Raw genomic sequence first — 20,503 nt, 5'->3', positions numbered from 1 at the left:
GTGTTTGTAGAGTCAAAGGTTAGGTGAGACTTAATGACAATGAATGAAGCCGGGTGAAACGAGCTGTAAAAATTAGATGACCTTGCTACATCGAAGCTCCATCAGCAGGTCCTCTGTACAGCATCAGCACATAGTTTTTAAAGACAACATCTCACAGTAACCAGAACACGATGAAGCAATCACAGCATAATGAAAGCCAGAGGCAAGACATAAAAATAAAAATGCTTGAGGGGCAATACAGAACGGATGGAGAGGGTGGAGGTCACAGGAAAAGGCAAATATGAATAGCATATTCGTATGGGGAGACAGAAGTAGTTGAGGGATAAGAGGAATAGTCTAAGATGGTCATGAGCGTGAGACAGTAGAAATCCAGGAGAAATAGTAGAGAAAGACAGAGTCAGAGTAAAAACGTGAGGCGAGAAGGGAATAATATGGTTGTGACAGTCAGTCTAGGGAGGAGGAGACCTGAGAGAATGAGCCATGCTCGCTGAAGAGAAATACCCGAGCTGATAGACAGGGATGTGACAAGGGCATGGCAGCCAGGAGTGCAAAGGATGGACATCTGAAACAGAAAGCACAACAGTGTCAAGGGGGAGGAATAATGTGAGAAGTGGTAGCAGATGTGTTTACATCCCTCTCGTCCCTCCGCTGTGTGCCTTGTATCCTGACTGGAAAGCCACAACAGGAGCTGGAGGAGAAAAAAAAAATGACGCAAACAGTGAGCTAAAACAGGGCAAACAGCAGTGGTGTAAGTTAAAACCCCAGGGCCCGACAGCAGCTGGATTCTGTGGCCTCCCTTAGGAAGCAGCGCTACACGAAGAACTGTCCTATCAGTGACCTGGAGGAGACACAGCAGAAGGGATGAAGATGAGAGGAAAGGAGGAGTGGCAGCAGGTCGCTCTAATGCCGGGTAATGCTCATACCTGAGACCATGACAAATAGTTATGTCACACCAAGGAATGTTACAAATTCATGTGACCTTCACAAATGGGTAGTGTTCCTTTCTCGCCTCCTATGCTTCTTGTTTTCACACATGCATGATGTTTCACATTCCCTCACACACACACACACACACACGCAGTCACATGCACGTAGGCCACATCCCGTAAGGCACTGTTGTTCTCTATTACTCAAACATCTGATTTAACCAGATATGATAGCCCTGGCGCTTGAATGCATGATGTCAGCACATATATCATATAGAAGGTACACAGGGAGCTTAAAAAATGTGGAAAGCTAAAGGGCATGTCTCTGTGGTTGTTTCCCTTTGTTGGGCCTGCGTTCAGAGGAGGCACACACACACACACACACACACACACACAGGCAGGCAGGAGGAAGTGTGGATGAAAAGTGTGACACCATTCTGCACCACTGAAAGCTACGAATTCAGTTATTCAGCTATTTCCTGATGCAGATTCCAGTTTAAGACACTCTGCGGGGAGAAGTGCACTGAAACAGACACACAAGGAGCACACAAAGGCAAGAGGCGCCACAGTTGACATCAAAGCCTCTGAGTGGCACAACACTCAAGGAGTGCGTGTGAATGCATTAATAACGGACGTGTATGTGTGTGCGTGTGTATGCTGGCATGTGTGGTATACACATGCCAAGACAACCCTTGAGATCTTAAGAGCTGCCCTCTGTGTGTGTCTGACAGCTAAGTGACACTGGTGTTAGCATACCAAAGCCTTGTGTTTCCCAGACTCCATTAAGATGTGGCTGCTCCAGCCGGGCTCTTGTGCCTCTGCCAAACCGCTCTCTCGCTCACACACTCTCTCTCTCTCTCTCTCTTTTACACTCACACTCACACTCACAAACACTGCAACCACTGTTACACAGCAGGAAAAGGAACAGGTGCACTTTTGGTCAAGTTAAATGTGGGTGTTTTTGCACATTTTCAAGCACAATACTTAATATTAATTAGTCCTCTTTTTCCTTTCCAATAGATGAATAAACCAGTGTGGCAAATAATGGTGCACAAATTCTGTGGAACACATTTAAAGTCCCATGTAGATATCTCATCCCTGCCACTTAGCATTTCCTTTTCTGAGAGCATAATTCAATTATCAGCTGTCACTTCTGTTATCCAGCAGAGATGCGCAGCTAATGTGCTAAATGCCACAAGGCTGGAACTGCTCTGATTCAATGAATCTTAAGTGACCTCTCGTCAAAGCATCTCATTCTGTGTTTTATTTTCTTCTCTGGGTGACAGGCTATCGAGGCTCTGAACAAGCATGGTCTTTGTCTCAGGATCCGGATGCGTACTGTACAAACTGCCAGCAGAGCAGTCACACTGACAAGAGTGGAAAATGGGACAATTAAAAGGAGTGCACTAAAACGGAGGAATCTGGTCCCAAGATACTGGAATTTTGTTGCTAACTGTGAATCACAAGAGCCAACGGCCTGGTGTCTGAGCCAAAAACACAGACAATAAACCTCTGTTCGGGAAAGAGTGTTTAAGAGGCGACGTGATGCTGTCTATAATCCTGCTCACCGTGTACAGCCCCCTCTATGGTCATGCAAGCAGTTAATCTTTTAAGTAAAATCAATTAAGGATCCTCACATAGATATTTTTAGATGACTGCAAAACAGTCCGAAAATGCTTTGCATTTTTGCATTTCCCCCCCCCGCTATTATTCCATATTATACATACATACAGTACAATATTCCCAGTTGAGCTCTGTCACTGGCAGCCTATGCTCTTAACTGTGGCCAGTTTGTGCTCTGCGTTTTGTTCAACTAATGAGGTGTAAACTAAATGTCTCTTAACAGGAAACATGCCAAAGTCTGCATATTTACGTTCTGTGGAGCAGTGATAGTATGCACTATAAACACAATATTATTCATAACATTTCTAAGAGTCACTGACCACGCTTCGTAGAGGCAGCGGCTCCAGGCGGCTCACTGAAAGTGTATGGACCTCAATGCAAAGAACAAACACATGGGCAGCAAGACATTTATCTTTACAAGTTTCATTTTATTGGTGTATTTTGACAATAACAATGATGGTATAAAAGAAAATCTCCATCATACAAATTTCAATAATCAAAAGATAATATGCCAATACACAAACAGATCCACATAAGGCTGACATCAAGTTTTGACAAGTGGCTTCAAATGGCTTCAATTCAAGGAGAATTTCTCTCCTTACAATCAGAGAAGATATATTTTAAATTTAGCAATCTGTATCCTTTTTCTGTTTTTTTTTTATTTATTAGTTAGCTTTCATACAAAAAAATAATTTGTGTGGATTTTGGAGTGGATTGTGTCGCTGGTTTGGGTGCCTGTGTTTCATTGCATCGTAAGCATGAGGTGTTTTTGGCTGACACATCGCCATCCTGCAGTACTCTCCTGTGACCCACACCTTACTCCAACTGCTGTCACCATCAAAGAGACAGGGCACGCAGAAACAAAGACACTGAACTTCACATGAAGACTGATGCCTACATCTGCCGTGACGTGTCTCTCCTACTGCCACAGCATGGTAAGCACAGGGAGGCCTGCGGAGTGCAGAACACCTTTGAGATCGTGAGAGGAATCGAAAATTTATGGGATGAGAATCTTTTTCATTGAGGAAAGGAAGTCCGTGCTGGGAAGCAGTGATGTAAAACAATTGATGTCACTGTGTGAGCTTCTCTAGCACTTAAATGGCACCAGATAAACCGCCAGCCAAACCCCCCTGAAGCCTTGTTCTTTATGCTAGCATCTGTAGTGATTTAAGACCTTATAGAATTTCTAAAACACTACACACAACAATATTTACAATGATCAGTGTCTTGATATGCACTTTTTTCAATTTAAATATTTTTGCTTATAAAAAAAATAAAAACTTGAGTGAAAAAAAACACTGCAATAAATTAAGAAGCTTTAAGGCTGCCAGTCTTGTCAGAGGCCCAAAGAATGGTCCCTTCATTTAAACTGACACAGAATGGATCAGAACAGGTGAGATTATGGTACAATGAAGCCTCTTTAGTGAGCAGCAGTCTTGGTCTTGGTCTGGACTGAGACCACATACATTATAAATAACAGGACTAGCCAGCATGCTCTTATCACCAACTGAAATCAATCCATTTCCCATTTTAGAAAAAAGCGAGAGTGCTGACCGATTCGGGCCCTGTTACTAAGTCATCAATCTAGTGGACAAAGCTGTCTCGTAGTCACAAAAATAACATCTTAAATATGCTGTTAGCTGATGAAGCTGCTTGTTCTACACTGTTGAGCATAGAGCCTAATACTGACTCTAAGAGTATCTAGGTCGTCCAGAGTGTCTCTTCATATCGAGACGTACCTCACGGTCCAAATCTTCACCTGAACACTCATATTCAAACCATTTGGCTTTAACTATATGTCCATCTAGCTTTTAATTTAAAGCAATGAAATGTTGAAAAAACAAATATACAGTGTGTGATGTGTCAAGAACTACAAAGAGAACCAGCTAGTTGTTCACAACCAGGTCATCAAAAATAATTTTCGTATCAGTGCCGAAAAAACAAAACTGAAAATCAAAAAACTTCAAAATCTAGATGGAGGACAGTTAGACCTCAGAGAGGTTTAGCCATTTCACTCAAACACACATGGAAAAGAAAACTTAACACAAATGCTGCTACTGTCCATGACTTCCACTGGGCACCTCCTGAGTGATTGGCGAGGAGGTAAACACGTGCATCTGCTTATGGCAATGAACCAGAACAATACGTGGATTAGCTTTACCTGGCATGATGAAAAGGCAACAGGCTTATGAATGTACGGATGTAAATGCATTAAATATCTACTCCACTTATATGCAGGTTGGAATCAAATGCAGGAGCCATATAAATTTGAAGGATGCTTTGCCAGTCGATACCAGCCTCAATGACGTCAGTATTGGTTCCAGTAAGCATGTAGAGAGAGTCCCTCAAAGGGAGCTCTGGAAGGTCAGCACCATTGATTATCAATTAGTATAATGGAGGTGATCAGTGAAAGACGGTGACCATTAGCATTTTCTGATTCTGTGTCTCTTCCTGTGGTTGTCACACAAAATGGCCTCCTCCTCCAACGTGTCTGTTCAGAGGATGAATAACACCAGGCTACGGGTCCCATTCCATTTCATTACTACCAGCTGTTTATGTCATTTCTGTAGAGGAAATCTGGGCCTGGATGAAATGGAACTGACCCGTTTACACAGACCTGAACCTCATAATCCCACACAAATACACATAACTAAGTTTCAGTGCATCTAACAAAGTCTGTCATACGTCACCTAACAAATCATCACATCAACCCCAAGAAAAATAAAAACTGAACAATTAAGGAAAATAATCAATCAAATAAATAAAACGAGGTCCAGCCTCTTTACTTCTTATTTTGTTGTGGGAACACAACAGTTTGTCGACCACCCACATTTTCCCCAATAGATACATCTCAAGAAATGCATACAAGGCGATTTGTGTGAAATGAAGTAGCTGCATGACTAGAGGACAGACAGTGAGGACAGTATGTCTGTATTATATTTTAAAAAGGAACTACATTTACAGTATTGGGATATTTTACTCAAAATCAACACTGTCAAACACAAATCAGAGGCGCATTACACTGCTGTGTATTGCCAGAGGGCTGTGAGTCTGTGTCAATGCACAGTGTTAGGCTGCATGCCACTGAACAAATACTCTACTAAGATCAACACCCCGAAGTCTGATTTACGAAACTCACGAGCCAATGCCTGCACACAAGTTAACAAAACGAATCAGTGGTCATCGCCTGACGTCTAAGATAAGCATTCAGATCAGCTTTTCCCTCGCCAAGTCTAGATACTTGTCACAGTTAAAAAAATAAAGGCAGCCATAGATTGGTTGTTGAAGAGAGACGATTTTCACAGCACCCAATGTGGAGCAGGGCTGGCAAACAGTATTACAAACGCTAGACAATCTGAAAAATAACAAAGCAAAAGCTTCTGTAAACACCACTGACAGTGACAGCAATCAAGTATTCTCTACCTCCAATTCTCTTCGATAAAAAATTGTGGTGAGTAAACATTAAGGATGCGGGATCTAAAACGGCAACAGCAACGGTTTGTCTCTCCCCGGCCTGGACTTACACACCACACGCAAAGTGAGGTCTAAAGTCAGTCTGTCAGAGTTTCAGAGACCAAGTCTCCTGGAGGTCACCCCGATAACCCTGCACTGACAACAAGATAAATGCAGCCATTTGCATAGCTCCCCCTCACTTATACAAACACACACGCAAACAACGACATGCACGAGTTCCGAAAAGGGTGGCATGTTTGCTTAGGCAAAGTTGAGTTGAATGTGAAGTTTGCATACACAGTCACTCCTCTCTGTCGTCCAATAAGGGTATGCTAGCACCCGTGCTATTGCATTTGTATAGTGAGGAAGTCAGGGCTAAGTTCTGCTGTCTGATATCACAGCTTATTGCTAACAGGATGAGCATCGCACTCCAACAAACAGACACTTGTAGGCAGACAGAACATTCAATGCAACTATGCAAACACAAACATCACAGCCTTTAAATGGTATTTTCAAAAGACAAAATGTAGTTGGTACAAGATGATTCAAGAATTAATATTCTCTGAACTTATAACAAACTATTTCACACACAATATATATGATGGAAAACACTCACTCTTTATATCATCTTCTCTTGCTCTCTTCACTTGTAGATTTGGCATACCTTATGCAGAACCAGCTGCAAGAGTCCACTTGGTCAAAGTTGCTGTGTGGTGGTTGTGTGTGTGCATGCAAATGTTCTCACAGGCTTACTGCATTTATGAAATCAGAAGTGCAAAAGAAAAGAAAAGAAAAAAATCAAAGCCTTAGGACCGCGTCGTCAGCACATATAAGTCAAATTCCTGCGTGCGTGCATGTGTGGCGTGTGCGTACACTTGATTGTGCGTGTATATCATAGCCTATTTTTTTATAATCAAGCACAGTAGTGCAGGGCGGAGCTCATCATGGACAGAATATGAAAATGAATCAATGAATGGATGCTGAAGGCCAAAATGGTGCAAAAGGCATGTGGAGACTGAAGTCTAGAGAAGCCCAGATGAGAGGAGTGATGGACTGTGGCACAAACAAGTGCAGCATTTATCCCTATTTTCTTATATGATTTATCAAACATACTTATTCGAGTCTCCATTTTTTTTTTTTTTTGCATACAAACAAAAGAAACAAAGCAAAAAACTAAAAAACTAAAAAGTCCTAAGCAGTGCTGCAACTGGTGAGATATGGCTGATGTCCCAGAGGACTTTGATTCCCAGGTGTTTTGCAGTCCAGCTCTGCCTACGTCAGTAGTCGGATATGGGTGCAAGCTTTCTGCTCAAGCTGACTGTGATGTTGGTGTAGAGAGGCCTCCGGGACATGAGTGGGGAGTAGTTTAGGTTGTTAAGACCATCCACTTTCTGTCTCTCCTTCGAGTGACGTAATAGACTATACCTGCAAGTACAAACACTCAATCAAGAAGAGTAAACACTGAGAGAATACAGTACAAAGTACAAACATATTTAATGCTCATGTTCAGTGGAAGTAAGTGACACTTGAGCATTAGAAAACATTGAGATAAAATGTAGATAAACAAGTTTCATCAGCTTCCATGGTATGGTAACATGTGGCTGATCTTAAGAGTATTAGTCTGTGGTTTAGACAGAATTAGCTCGGCCGCGTATTCATTTTCATGACAATGGATTATCATACGATTACTGCTGCAAAAATCTATCATGGCAAATATAGGGTAGATTTATCTATTATTTTCTAAAGGACAATTTGTATTAATTATTATTCTACCTGTTATATATTCTTTGAAATTTCTAACAAATGAAAGAAACATTTCTTCCTCGGGCTGTTTCAAGTAATAATACAAGCACATCACATGCAAAGTCTTTAAAAGAGTTGAAATTCTCTCAAAGTCACTGCTCTGGCTTTTCATGTGACTGGCTTACATCACATGAGTCTAAGCCTCATTGCAATTATCAGCTTCCACTTTTAACCAAAGGGTGTGTGTGTATGTTTTGTGTGTGAATGAACTGTGCATACACAGACACTAACCTTCCCAGGAACTGGACTTCTCCACGATGGTGATGTGGAATAGACATGTAGCGTCCCTGCTCGCCATGTGGTCGACTTACTGTGTAATTGGCAAACCGCACCCTAGACAAACATATTTGATGCCTTGTTAATCAAGAATGTACACAGTGTGCATCATAATAATGAGCGGTCTGGTAGCTATGCTATCGTATTACACACTATCAATAACATGGTATAGATATACAAATATAGAGAAGAAAAAAAAGATTTCACAGTTACTGCACACAAATGAGAATGTGTAATGGAGGCGGAAACAAACACAAGTCAAACAGTTAGAGTTGGCAGTGTATATTGAGAGCCCTGTGTGTGTACAGCTGCCTGTGAGCTGTGTAGGTGGGGGAAATGTTGTGAGGCAAAGGCAAACGGAGGAAAAAAAAAAAAAACTAATACAAAAGCCTGCTATGTGCCAACAAGCCTAACTCATCTCTTGAGTACGCCTAAAGTCAACAATACCGTCAGCCTCATGCTGCAGCTCTGTCACATAGGCCAGTGCCTCTGTGTGTGTGTGTGTGTGTGTGTGTGTGTGTGTGTGTGTGTGTGTGTGCGCGCGCGTGTCTGTGTGTTTCCCCCACCTGTTCCAGAGGTCATCGTCCTCTCCTCCCCAGCCCCAGAATGCATTAGGAAATCCATTCATCTTTTTGAACTGCTTCACCGTCAGGCCACTGACACCACCAAAGAACTCATTATATGGAAGCCTTGGAGGGACAATTACACATATTAGATTCATTTTAAGTAAGAATAGATTTACTGTGTATTCCCACCTAGGCAGAATCAGGACTCACATGTAGGAGTACTTGTCAAGTTTGACAGCAAAGTGTCTGGGCATGTCTGTGCAGCCGTAATAATTTCTGTCATTCTCCATGAGGTGGTCCACATCGTGGAAGATTAGACAGTCCCAGTCCAGGTCCTTCATAGCCTCCTTGTAGCCCACATTGAACAACATGGCTCGGTTAAATGGCTCTGTACCCGCCTAGAGAAAAAAAGGATATCCGGTGATATCATAACCTTCTGTAAAGCAGTGAGAGTATTTCTGCCACACGAAACTGTTAATCTCTGTAAATGACAATGTGAATACCTGCTCTATGACATAAAAGGCAAACTGAAGTTTCTGTTTCCGCAGCACTGGCACCAGGTGTCTCAGGAGGATGGGCAAGTGTTCATGTCGGTTCCTGAATGGAACTAGGATTGCCACCTGGGGACACAAAATGGAGGAAAATACAACAGGCATGAAATAAAATGGACAAGCAGACAAATAGAGATACGTCGTGTATAAATATACAGGAACACATAAAGCCACGAGCAGTTGAATGTGTGCAGATGAGAGTTGTGATCTATTAGCAGTGGGTGAATGGGAACGTGTGGGTGAAGACAGGACCAAAACTTACTAATTACAATGAAGACTTCTGACAAAAGAGTGTCAGGTATGTGAAATCTCATTTCCAAAAGGAGATCTGACAGGCATCAATCAGAGAAGCACCAAGGCACCAAAGATCTGAGAGGTGTTTATTTTTCCCCACGGAGCGGTAACTGTGACAGTGCCTGTTTTTAAGTTTCTTTTGAAGCTCAATATAAAACAGTGACGCTGTAACAGGAAGGAATAAAAAGCAAGGGAAACTGGGAAAAGTGAGAGAATACTGTAATAAATAAGAGCGACAGAAAAAAAATGTGCTCATCAGAACATACACAAATGAATGTAAGAGATAAGACACAGATGGCACACAAGACTGCAATGCTAGAAAAAAAACAGGAAGCGACAAAAAAAAAGACATAGTAATCTCCTAATATGTATCTTTTTGTCACTTCCTGTTTTTAGCTGGTTTAAAAATGTAGCAGTACTGTAAAGTGCAAAGAAAGATGCTTTGCTTGCTTCTCGTACTTTGTAATTGTAAATTTTTTTTGCATTTTTGCTATCAGACAGACCAGCCTCATCATTCTGATTCACAGAGCGAGCCACGGAATGAGAAAAAGCATGAGGATGAGAAATTCTTAGGTGGATTATTCTCCCAAATATTAACTTTACATTGTAACAGTAAAGGGAGATCTCAGAACTCAGAAACACGCCTCTCATAAACTGTGTTGCCGTCTATAAAAAAGGTGTTTCTGTTATTTTGCCTATTCTCACAGATATAAAAGCGGCTGGCAAAACAATGGGAACACCTGCCACTATAATGCAATTCAGTTCAACTGCACCACAAACTGCAGTCTCCAAGGTGATCATACATTTGAGTCAAAACCCCTATAAAGCATTATAACCCTCAAAGTAGAATTTATTGCGGGCTGTTGTATTAGACTACATTACTTTTAGCTATGTGTACCTAATAAACTGGCTTCTTACCGTGTATTGCTGTAATTTTTGGAAAGAGACACTTTTTTTTTTAGCAGGTTGAGAACCCCAAATCAAATGTCGCTGACAACAATGCAGTGAGGCGAATGGCAGCTTGCATCTACAAAATGCAGTAAATCATATGGAAACAGTTGAATAGGCATCAGGTAATGTACAGATGTGGGGTGTGGGACACAATGAGGTGCTGAAAGAGCTTCAAAGCCCTGCATAGATTCTCTGTGGACTCAATGGAAGGGCTGAATGTCATTCATTCATTGGAGCACATTCATTATTCCATTTGGTGCTCTGATGGTGGGGAGAGACAATTAAAAGACACTTCCAAAATCTGCCAGAGGAATACAGTTGGCTTAAGGTCTATACTATAACAATACAGTAGCCTCTTCTGCCTTATATGGCTGAATCATGCATTTGTGTTTCCACTGGCCGGTCAGTAGATTTGGCTGTGCTTCTCATTGAGCTTTCTTTTAACAATGCCACATCCGCACTCACCTTCCAGCGCGGCAAACAGTCTTTGGGCTTCCAGTAGCCTCCAGGTACCATGCTAGTCTCTCCCTCCAGCAAGGATCTTTCCACCTCCTCCAGAGATATCTCACTCATATTCACCTCCAATCGGCCCTCTGTGCGTGGGGGAGAAAAAAGACGGCCATGAGTAAAGATAGAAATGATGGGGGGAAAAAAAAAATCAATTGGAGTAGGATGAAGAAAATGCTGAGAAAGCCTGTAACGGTTGAGCAGCCCAGAACATAAATTGCTAGATTGTGCTATTACGACGTATTTGCATGCATCATCAATCAAAGCTGAAATAAAACATGTTCGCTCAACCATTTCTCTAATATTACTAGAACAAATGTGTACAAGGGCACAATGAGAACTGTAACGGAGAGACATTTCCTCATCTGGTGCCTAATATTCTGAATATATTATAAAATCATGAGTCAGGATATGAGCGAAAGAATTCCAAATAAAATCAATCAAATTAACTTTAACAGTGCACTTACTCATGGAGGGCAGCCTCTCAGGGCAAACTTGTGAGGGGAGATAGGTGAAGCCCTCAGGGAGGTATGCGGTGGGAGGAGCATCGCTCTCGCTGAAGTTGAAGTCATAGGAATAATCTGGAATCACACACAAGCACGTCAAAAGGAGTCTGGCTGCAAGTTACATTGTTTTGTGTACTAGTATCTTTTCACTGGTCCCTGAACTACACACTTTTTTTTTTTTGGGGGGGGGGGGGGGCTCATGCACTTAAATAAAAGACGAGCTGTGAGCTAAGCCTTCCACGTGGATGTGCACGTCTTTACCTGTGCCATTGATGTTGTAAGCCCCTCTCACCACCTGCTCCAGAACCTGAGCCCCAATGTTCTTCACGTTCTCTTTGATCTGGATCCCTCTGGCTTGGACCATGAACACATACTCATTCACTGTGGACAAAGAAAAGAAAAAAGAAAGTTTTAGGCCATTTTATTATTGTGCTCAGACTTCTCGGCATCTTAATACCATACCGTATAAAATTTAAAAAAAAAAAAAAATCAGTCATGCATAAGCAACTACTTACAAAAACACATAAGTTCTTCAACATTCTTTAACTCAGGACCAAAATCGTACTCCTTTCACTTCAAACAATATGGAACCATGAATGTTTAAGAAAGTATGGTGTAATGTAGGCCCATCCTTCCACCCAATGTGGCACAAACTGATTATCTGCATTGGTGACTTAATGGGGGGGATTTCCTAACCACACATCAAGGGGCTTTCAGTCTAAAGAAAACCAACTGTGAACTGTAATGTTAATCTATGATGATGGAAGAGGAAGATGGAGAGCTCCAATTTATTCAAGAACGAGCGAGAGACTGAGTTAATGAATTTAAAATAATGTACCATTGGTTACTGCCTTCTGTGCATGATAATTGCAATGTCTTGCCTTATTATGTTGTACCATTTTCAGTCATTTTCGACTTAATGGGTTGTACGTTTTTGATGCATTTTATTTGTCGCGGTGGGAATAAATGAAAGGGCACAAATAGAATGAGTGTGCACCAGGCAGCAGAGGAAGAGTCACACAAAGAGGAAGTAATGAATGTTTCACAGTAACCACCTGTCATGCATAAGAATGTGCCATACTGTACATATCAAACAATGACCAGCATCATCTCATCAACCTGACTGCACCTTAATATCATGTAGGAAATCCATTTGTTCAGTATAATTGCAGAACAGTTATTACTGGGAACTTCACCAGAGAAGGTTAGTGGAAATTCTTCTCAGTGTCGGTTGACCTGAATAACACCACCACAGAGGTTAACCTGCCAAAGAAGACCAATGCACTGGAACAAAGTGATGGTATGTGGTCCAAAAGTGAGTCACCCAAAACCCTGAACTCCCCCTCACACATCTATATTCTGATGTGGGCTTGCATGAGAATGTGTTTGCACAGTAAAAAGTTGTGTTTCTAATTTGCTGCACCAGTGACTCACTATCTTCTGATGTCAACAAATGACAGAGGGAAAAACAATTTCTGGGATAACTCCCAGGACCACTGACCACTATGCCTGTTGGCTTTTTTTGGAGCAGCACTCCGACACACAGTCTGTCACACTGATGGATCTCTGCCTTCGTCAATCTGTATCCAACTACACAATCACTGGCCATTAACCCAGTCAGTGTTTATCTTAAAGCAGCCTCAACATGATGCAGACTCTTTTGTAGATATGTGTCTGTGTACATGGTGTGTGTGAGTGTCTGTGTGTATAATGCTGCTGAACTAGAAATCCACGGGATGTGATTTGTCATTAGTAATTGTATTACAGTTTCCATCACATTCATCTTATTTTATATAAACTGCCAGGCTTGCAGGACTACAGACTAGTGGCTAAGCGGTAACTGAAATCAATGTTCTCATTTTACCTCTGCAACATGCAAATACTACAGAGCAGCTGCATGGAGCACAAATCTGCAAGAGATAATAATGACAATAAAAAGGGGGAAATAAGAACGCTGAAGAGATCCTGATCACTCGCACTGTAACACGCAGAGGAAGATCAACGAACACGTTCACACGTCCATGCACAAATGCACGCGCACACACACACACACACACACACACACACACACACACACACACACACACACACACACACATGCGCGCTGATGCCCTTCTGAGGCGCCATATGATGGAAAAACACTAAGAGGCTTCTGGAGTGTGACCAGTGCAGGCACCGACATATTTTGACATGTCTCGTTCTCATGCCTGCCAAGCGTATCGAGATATATTATCTGTGTCACCCTGCCAGGACAAATCCAAGGTACTGTATGTATAGTACCTCTGCAAACCTCTTTAACCTCTGCAAAGTCAGAATCTTAGTTTGGCATTTACTGTAAAATAATTATCGTTCCTGGTTCACAAAGTCACTATTGGTTCTTTGAAGAGTAAAGCTGGCTGGAATTACACCATGTAGACAAAGTAGTCAAGCACAGATGTGGAGAATGATGACACTTGATCTACTGAATACAAAGCAGCGGATATACAATTCCTCTAACATCAGACATGTTCTGAAGATACAGGAGTAATGGTTAATGATGAGATATTAAAGGCTTCAGACTGTGACAATAGAAGTGAGACATGCAAAACCTGGGCTTTATAGAGGAAACTAACATATATCAGGCTAAACACAAGGCCATCAGTGCTGGACATAAGTGAAGGGGAGGCATGCACAAACAAACACACACACACACACACACACACACACACACACACACACACACACACACACACACACACACACACACACACACACACACACACACACAGCACTCTGATGCGTCATGGCATGAATATACAAGTACATTATAGATATGTAGACTGGAAGGACCCACTCCCAAGTCCCACTCTTACTGCTCCTCATCCCCTCAGAAACCCCCACTGCAACACATCAGGCGTGACAGGGGACCTTGAACGACCTTGTCGTCCATAGCTCTCGCGGAACATACTGTCCTGCCAAGCCCAGCCCACCTATCCTCGTCTCCCTCTCCCCATCACTCTCTCTGTCCACTTTATCTCTCCTTCCCTCTATCTTCCTCTTCATCTCTCTGTGAAGCTGTCTCTGTGTAATGTGGTTTGTATCACTTTTCCGTCGAGTCCGTTTGTTCGTATCATTTAAGTAAACAATCTCAATGATGAATCGCAGGTTTATGGGGACAATTCCAGGCACAGGTCCTGCAGAATTTTGTAATGCAACAGAGGTCAATTGAATAAGAAAAAGCCTACAAACAAGCAAAAAAACGAAACACACACATACACCCCCCCCCCCCCCCCTCTCCCGCTTTTCCTGTGAAAGGCAATTAACTCCACATTGATAGCTCAGCAGTGGGAGGTGATCGCTCCCGTTCTGCTAGCTCCGCGATAACAGCTGAAAGGCAGTTTTTTTTTTTTCCTCCCAGCAGAAATGGTTCCTGTATGCACACACACCATACTTACATTCATAGCTGTCAGGGTTTAAAGCTGCCATTCTCAGAAAGGGTCATTTTTTTTTAATGCCGTTGCATATCAGTGAAGCCCATGGACCCACACATTCATAAAGATACCCAGGAATTAGGGCACTACGGGTGCAAATTCATCATATCACACTGAATGCTGAAAGTGTCTTATGTTGGTCAGTTGAATTAATTGGCGATGTAACATATTAAATTGCCCACACATGACTAAGCAGGTCCAGTTCAAGACCTTATCGGAAAGCAAACAGGCGATTACTCAAAGCATTAACACTAAATCCCTCACAATTAACTGGAACAACCAGCGTAATTTGAGTGTATTGATCTATTGAGGTTGTTTGAAGTTGGCACGGGATGGTGATTTCAGTTGACTTTTTTTGTATACACATGAAATATGTGTGTTGTTTTTGATTGGATCTCAACTGAAGGGACAAGCATTTTATTACTTCTTTCGACCCTTCTGTTAGTGATGCCGAGAAATCTGGGCTGGAGCGGTTCAATACTCAGCCGTAGCAGCCTCTCAGTCAATGCACCAACACATACACACTATGGACAAAACTGTGTGTTACCATAGAACGATATAATATATTTTTTTTATTGGTTAAACCACAAATAACTTTGAAGCTTAAAAAAAACCCTTCAATTATTTACTTCCATTTTATTTTAATCAAAGCAAATGAACACCAGTCTTGTTGGTAATCTGAGTTTCACCCTGCATTTATCCCTGTGAAAACATGCCACAGTTTACCCCCCCCCCCCCCCCCCCCCCCCCCCCACACACACACAAAGTGTTTCCTTGTGATCTTCCGCAGAAACACGGAGAAAGTTGTTTGCTATTTGTACAGTGTGGTTTCCTGCTGCAGGACAGATAGTGATGTCAGTTAGCTTGTAACCGACTCACAGAGATAACTAAAGTGACATCCTGTTTGCTTTCCATCAGTCACTTAAAACCATTCTCACTTTTCCACACACACACACACACACACACACACACACACACACACACACACACACACACTGACATGTTACCATGTATTTGTGTGACTCAATTTGTTGTGTTATTACCAGAGAAGGTCAGATTTGAAGAAAAACCCATAATACCTGGCTGAGTTCATTTGAGTACTTTTGAATATTACAAAAATAAAAAATGTTACCACCACATTGAGGAAGTTTTCTCTTTGGTTACATCCTCTTGTGAAAAAAAAAAATCTTAGTTCATCGGTATTTAAAAACAAAAAAAGGTACTGTTTGGTGTAAATCGTAACAGATTCCTCTGAAGTGACAGTTAAAATAGTGAACCATCAGGAAGCCTGCACAGCTCTGGTATTTATAAAAGTTTGACTTGCTGATTAGATGCCATTTCTACTACAGTTTTGGTAACATTAGCATTCATGTTGTCATGGGCAATTTCAGGTTACGTAAGAAGCAATTTTCAGTGCTTTCCCAAGAGCCCATCCCGGGCTCACATTGTGAGACACATACGGTACATGTGAAGTAAAGTTAATGCTTCTTATTTGGTAACACAAAAAAAACTGCGAGGGAGATAACTGTGCGGCATCTGGGCACAGAGCAATAACCGAAAGAGTTCAACATCTAAAAAAAACTCAGTATGACAGTGGACTCACTTTGAAATAAGTGTTGAGTAATAATCACGTAATGCTAATAAAAAAATCAAAATCATTTTATTTTATTTTTTGGCATCTTCTCCTCTATATGCGCTGTATCTTAATAGGATGACAACTATCTTTTATTTTTTACTAAAAATGAATTTATAATTTTTTGCCAATTCATTTACCAGTTAATTTGTTAATTAATCATTTAGCCAAGAAATATCATTGGCACAATTTTGGATTTGGAATCTAACGGTATAAAATTGCATTCTGAAGAAAAGCAATCGAATGTGTACATTTTTAACTTAACAAATTAACTTAAAATTAGCTGATTATTATTTGTATCTAAATCCTCAGTTATTAAAATTGCTATCCACTATCAATTATTTTCTGATGTGTAGTAACTTCGGGGCTAATTGTAATTAAGTAACCAGCAGCATTCAAATGTTTTGAAAGAGTTAAAGATTGTCTGTCATTAGTAGTCGCGGTACACATAGTAGTCTGTTACTGATGGATTTTTTTTTTTAATGTTTTGCAAAAACAACTTTAGTCTCTCAAGTCTGTATTTTCTTTCCTTCCTTCTTTCTGTCTGTCATTTCATTTCCCAATTAGTTCATGGGAACATTATTCTAATGCACGTATGGATTAGCTCAAGAATCAGTTTGGTTGTCGAGACCTGGACATACTCCTGCATTCACCACAGGAAGGCAGGAAGAGGTTAGACGCAAGCCAAAGACGAAGGACGGATGTATTAGTAGTTACGTACTGACACTGATGAAGAGGAGTTTGGGACTTTTTGTCAGCCATGACAAAGACCATCTGTGCAAATTAAAATACCATTTTGTACAAAGAATCTGCTTTCTGAAATAAACACGAGCACAAGCAGTTGCAGCTGATAATGAGTACAGTACAAGTCCAGTACTGGTGGTTATGGTCACATGACACCCGGTCATAAGTGGATCATGAGACTTCCTCCAAACCCACAGCTGCATTGAAGGCGCACACACGCACAGGCACACGCATACACTCCCTTTCACATCAGACTAAAACTGCCTGAAAATAACGGAACTACAATGACAGGAAACCATCATGCCTGCATGTGTACAGGAATTAAAAAACGTTCCCAAGAGCTACAATGTCTCATATGGATGGGAAGGCATGAACAGACAGGCTGGACAGCATACAAGCGATAGCAAGAATCCATGACAGTATAAAAATACTTTAAAAAAAAGAATCCCTGTTTGAGAAGCAGAGTGCTCATCATTTATTGTAGCAGAAATGACGTCAGCACTAATCACACTTACTGGCTGGCTGTCCACTTCCTGAGAATCCCCAAACCACTAGTACTCCAATTCATTCTTCACTGCCTCCCGCTTCCTCTTTAACAATTTATTGTATGCATTTAGTCATTATTATCAGTCTCCCCAATGTTGCTCTTCTTTGATTTGTCCCCACTCTGAACTGGGGTTAAACACCTTCCTGTGAAGGATATACAAGTAAATTAAAACTGCAAGCAGTGATGTACGGTCCCTCACACTCCCGCACGCCGCCTCCCCGAAGCCGTCTCCCCGACGTGCAGCGCGTGAGGGACCGCATATCCCCGCTTCTCGCAAAACAGGTAGATAATTTATCGTCTCACAACGCAGGATGTATGTGACACATTTCATGAGGTTTCAAGCATCCGTTGACCTTAAACATCAACTTCCTGTGTCACGGCGAGACATCCAACTTTGCCGCATCGTCACGGCGACGCCCATTGACAAAGTTTAACGAATGTCTCAATATATCATCAACTCCATGTTCAGGTTATTGTGACCCGACTTTAGGTTCATGTGATCAACCAGCTCGACGTAGAATGTGAAAGTATGAAAAGTGTAATTTCCAGTGGCCAACAGGGGGCGCCCTGACTATGAACGAATATTACCCCACAGGGGTCTTCAGGGCGGGGCTGTTATCATACCTGTGATGTTTGGAGAAGGTCGGTCCATGTACATAAGATTTAAAGCAACTCGTGGTTTCATAGCGAGGAGCTCAAAATGGCCGCCTCTCACGGGCACAGGCATCGGCGAAAACGAATTATTTTAAGAAGATTTAATCCCAAACATGTTTTCTATCCATAGAACCTAAATTCAAGTCGGTCCGACAAAATCCCTCGGAGGAGTTCGACAAAGTACGTGTCAGAATCGCCCAAAATGGCGACTAAATTCAAAATGGTAGACTTCCTGTCGAGTTGAGGTAACGGTGCAATGTCACTTTTTTGTGCGTCTAGGTGTGATACACGTGTCCACCGGATTTCGTGAATTTAGTTAAATGTGGCCGCCGGGGCATCTCTGTAGGGGGCGCTCTCGAGCCATTTGGCCGCGCCCACTCGCGACTCCACTAGAATACGAAATTTTTCGTGCTCGGGCCCTAAAAATGTTTTTTTTTTTTTTTTTTTCAAATTAACTTTTAATAAAAACATCAGGTTCATGTAGTGCTCATCCTATTTCTTTGATTCACATATTTTTTTCGAAAACAGTTAAATCATCTAGTTGAAACTTTCACACTAGCTCTGGCTCTTTAAGTTTATATTGACTTTCTGTGTGTGACTTGCAATGTAAATGCAATGTAAGAGTGCTTTAACTAAAATTATGGCGACAGAAGAGGAACAAATTCACCTCGAGAAATTGTATTTCTCTTTACTAGATGTCACACTGTGGTGTTGCCTCCAACCACAAACACAAACCCAGTTGTGCATGCAGCAGCACACATACCCACAGCCATATTGCTCAAACTAATTTCTGCCAACTGCTTTTTTGTATATTTTGCCTACATGCAAGGGTGGGACTTCAGATACTGGAAGGATTATATAAACTAGGATCACAATCTTCAACTACTCTGCTGTCACAGGTCAGCATGAGCCTGCAGGAGTAACATTGAGAGAAGTCTGGTGGATGTATAAAAACAAACCTGAGTTTAGGTTCATTGTGTCACAATAAAATGGCAGCCACTAAACCTGCATATTGTTCTGTGAACATTTGAGTAAGATAAGAATATTTGTCAATGTGCACAGTATAAGAAATTGAATGCATTGACATTTTTTTTAATAAGTATTGATGTTTTTTTTTTGTTGTTTTTGTTTTTGTTTTTTTTAAAGCTTAAAAAGACAAAGGTATTAGTTTATAATTTTTACCCAGCCTTCATTCCACAATTTCTTTAATGGGAGTAAACAAATATTCATAATTGCTTTAGTATGACTTGACATTCTTGTGACAATTTTATATGGGCCAACTGAGATTGACCCACATGTAAAAACCTAACCTAAACATTTGGTTTTTTTCCTCCAATGTACGATTTAATCGGACTCAATTGCACAACAAAAATAAAATAACTTGCAATGCTGTTGTTCCTAAGTAACAGATATACGTGAGAATACTGACGTACTTTTGAATAACCACCAGTAAAAAAAAATGATTGTGGTCGAAATATGGAAGTGAATACATGTACTTATTTCGACCAGCTCAACTGCTTCACAATGCGAATACTCAAAAGACAAGTCAAAGTAAAATATTTAACAATAAAAACCTAGTTTTAAGAATAAACTCCCTTCCTCACTGCTGCAATGCATTAATAGTTAACTGGTAGCAGCACGCTACTTGACTGCTTGATTATTCACTGTTATCGGCTAAACCACTTCTGTTTCAAAGGAGGAAGAGGAGCTCACAACACAACAGTTTTCACAATTCTCTCCAGTGTACTGTTGCTGTTAAGTGGTTTCCTAATTTCTTAACCTCTGAGCTTTAAGTCTGTTTGAACAGCCCTGTTAATCAATGACTCAGATTAATTTACAGACAGTGAAAACACTTACTATATTTGCCGAGCAGTCATTTTGAGTTGTTATTGTAGGGAAAGGACAGGTGTAATATTGATGGCTGTATTTTACTTGGGTGAGGTCCTGCTTTTGTGCAACTCAAGCAACAATCAACAATGATGTCACCCATTGATTTGTG

At 41.2% G+C, this 20,503-nt stretch overlaps 1 protein-coding gene across 1 annotated transcript in view; it reads right to left on the bottom strand.

The window, feature by feature from the left end:
- Positions 1-3,218: 3,218 nt before the first annotated feature.
- b4galt5 (UDP-Gal:betaGlcNAc beta 1,4- galactosyltransferase, polypeptide 5) overlaps positions 3,219-20,503 on the bottom strand; it is a 32,024-nt gene continuing 14,739 nt past the window's right edge. The window contains exons 2-9 of the mRNA XM_069140700.1: positions 11,718-11,837; positions 11,418-11,531; positions 10,909-11,036; positions 9,151-9,267; positions 8,858-9,045; positions 8,648-8,770; positions 8,037-8,138; positions 3,219-7,427 (exon numbers count right to left, since the gene is read on the bottom strand). Of these exons, the coding sequence (XP_068996801.1) occupies positions 7,280-7,427; positions 8,037-8,138; positions 8,648-8,770; positions 8,858-9,045; positions 9,151-9,267; positions 10,909-11,036; positions 11,418-11,531; positions 11,718-11,837 (1,040 nt within the window). The 3' untranslated portion in view covers positions 3,219-7,279. The remainder of the gene's footprint in view (positions 7,428-8,036; positions 8,139-8,647; positions 8,771-8,857; positions 9,046-9,150; positions 9,268-10,908; positions 11,037-11,417; positions 11,532-11,717; positions 11,838-20,503) is intronic.

The sequence above is a fragment of the Embiotoca jacksoni genome, unplaced genomic scaffold (genome assembly GCF_022577435.1).
Source record: "Embiotoca jacksoni isolate LCO1_2020_lvr unplaced genomic scaffold, fEmbJac1.0.p SCAF_9, whole genome shotgun sequence".
Taxonomy (NCBI): domain Eukaryota; kingdom Metazoa; phylum Chordata; class Actinopteri; family Embiotocidae; genus Embiotoca; species Embiotoca jacksoni.
The sequence above is the reverse complement of the archived record's forward strand: the minus strand, read 5'-3'. Positions and strand labels throughout refer to the sequence as shown.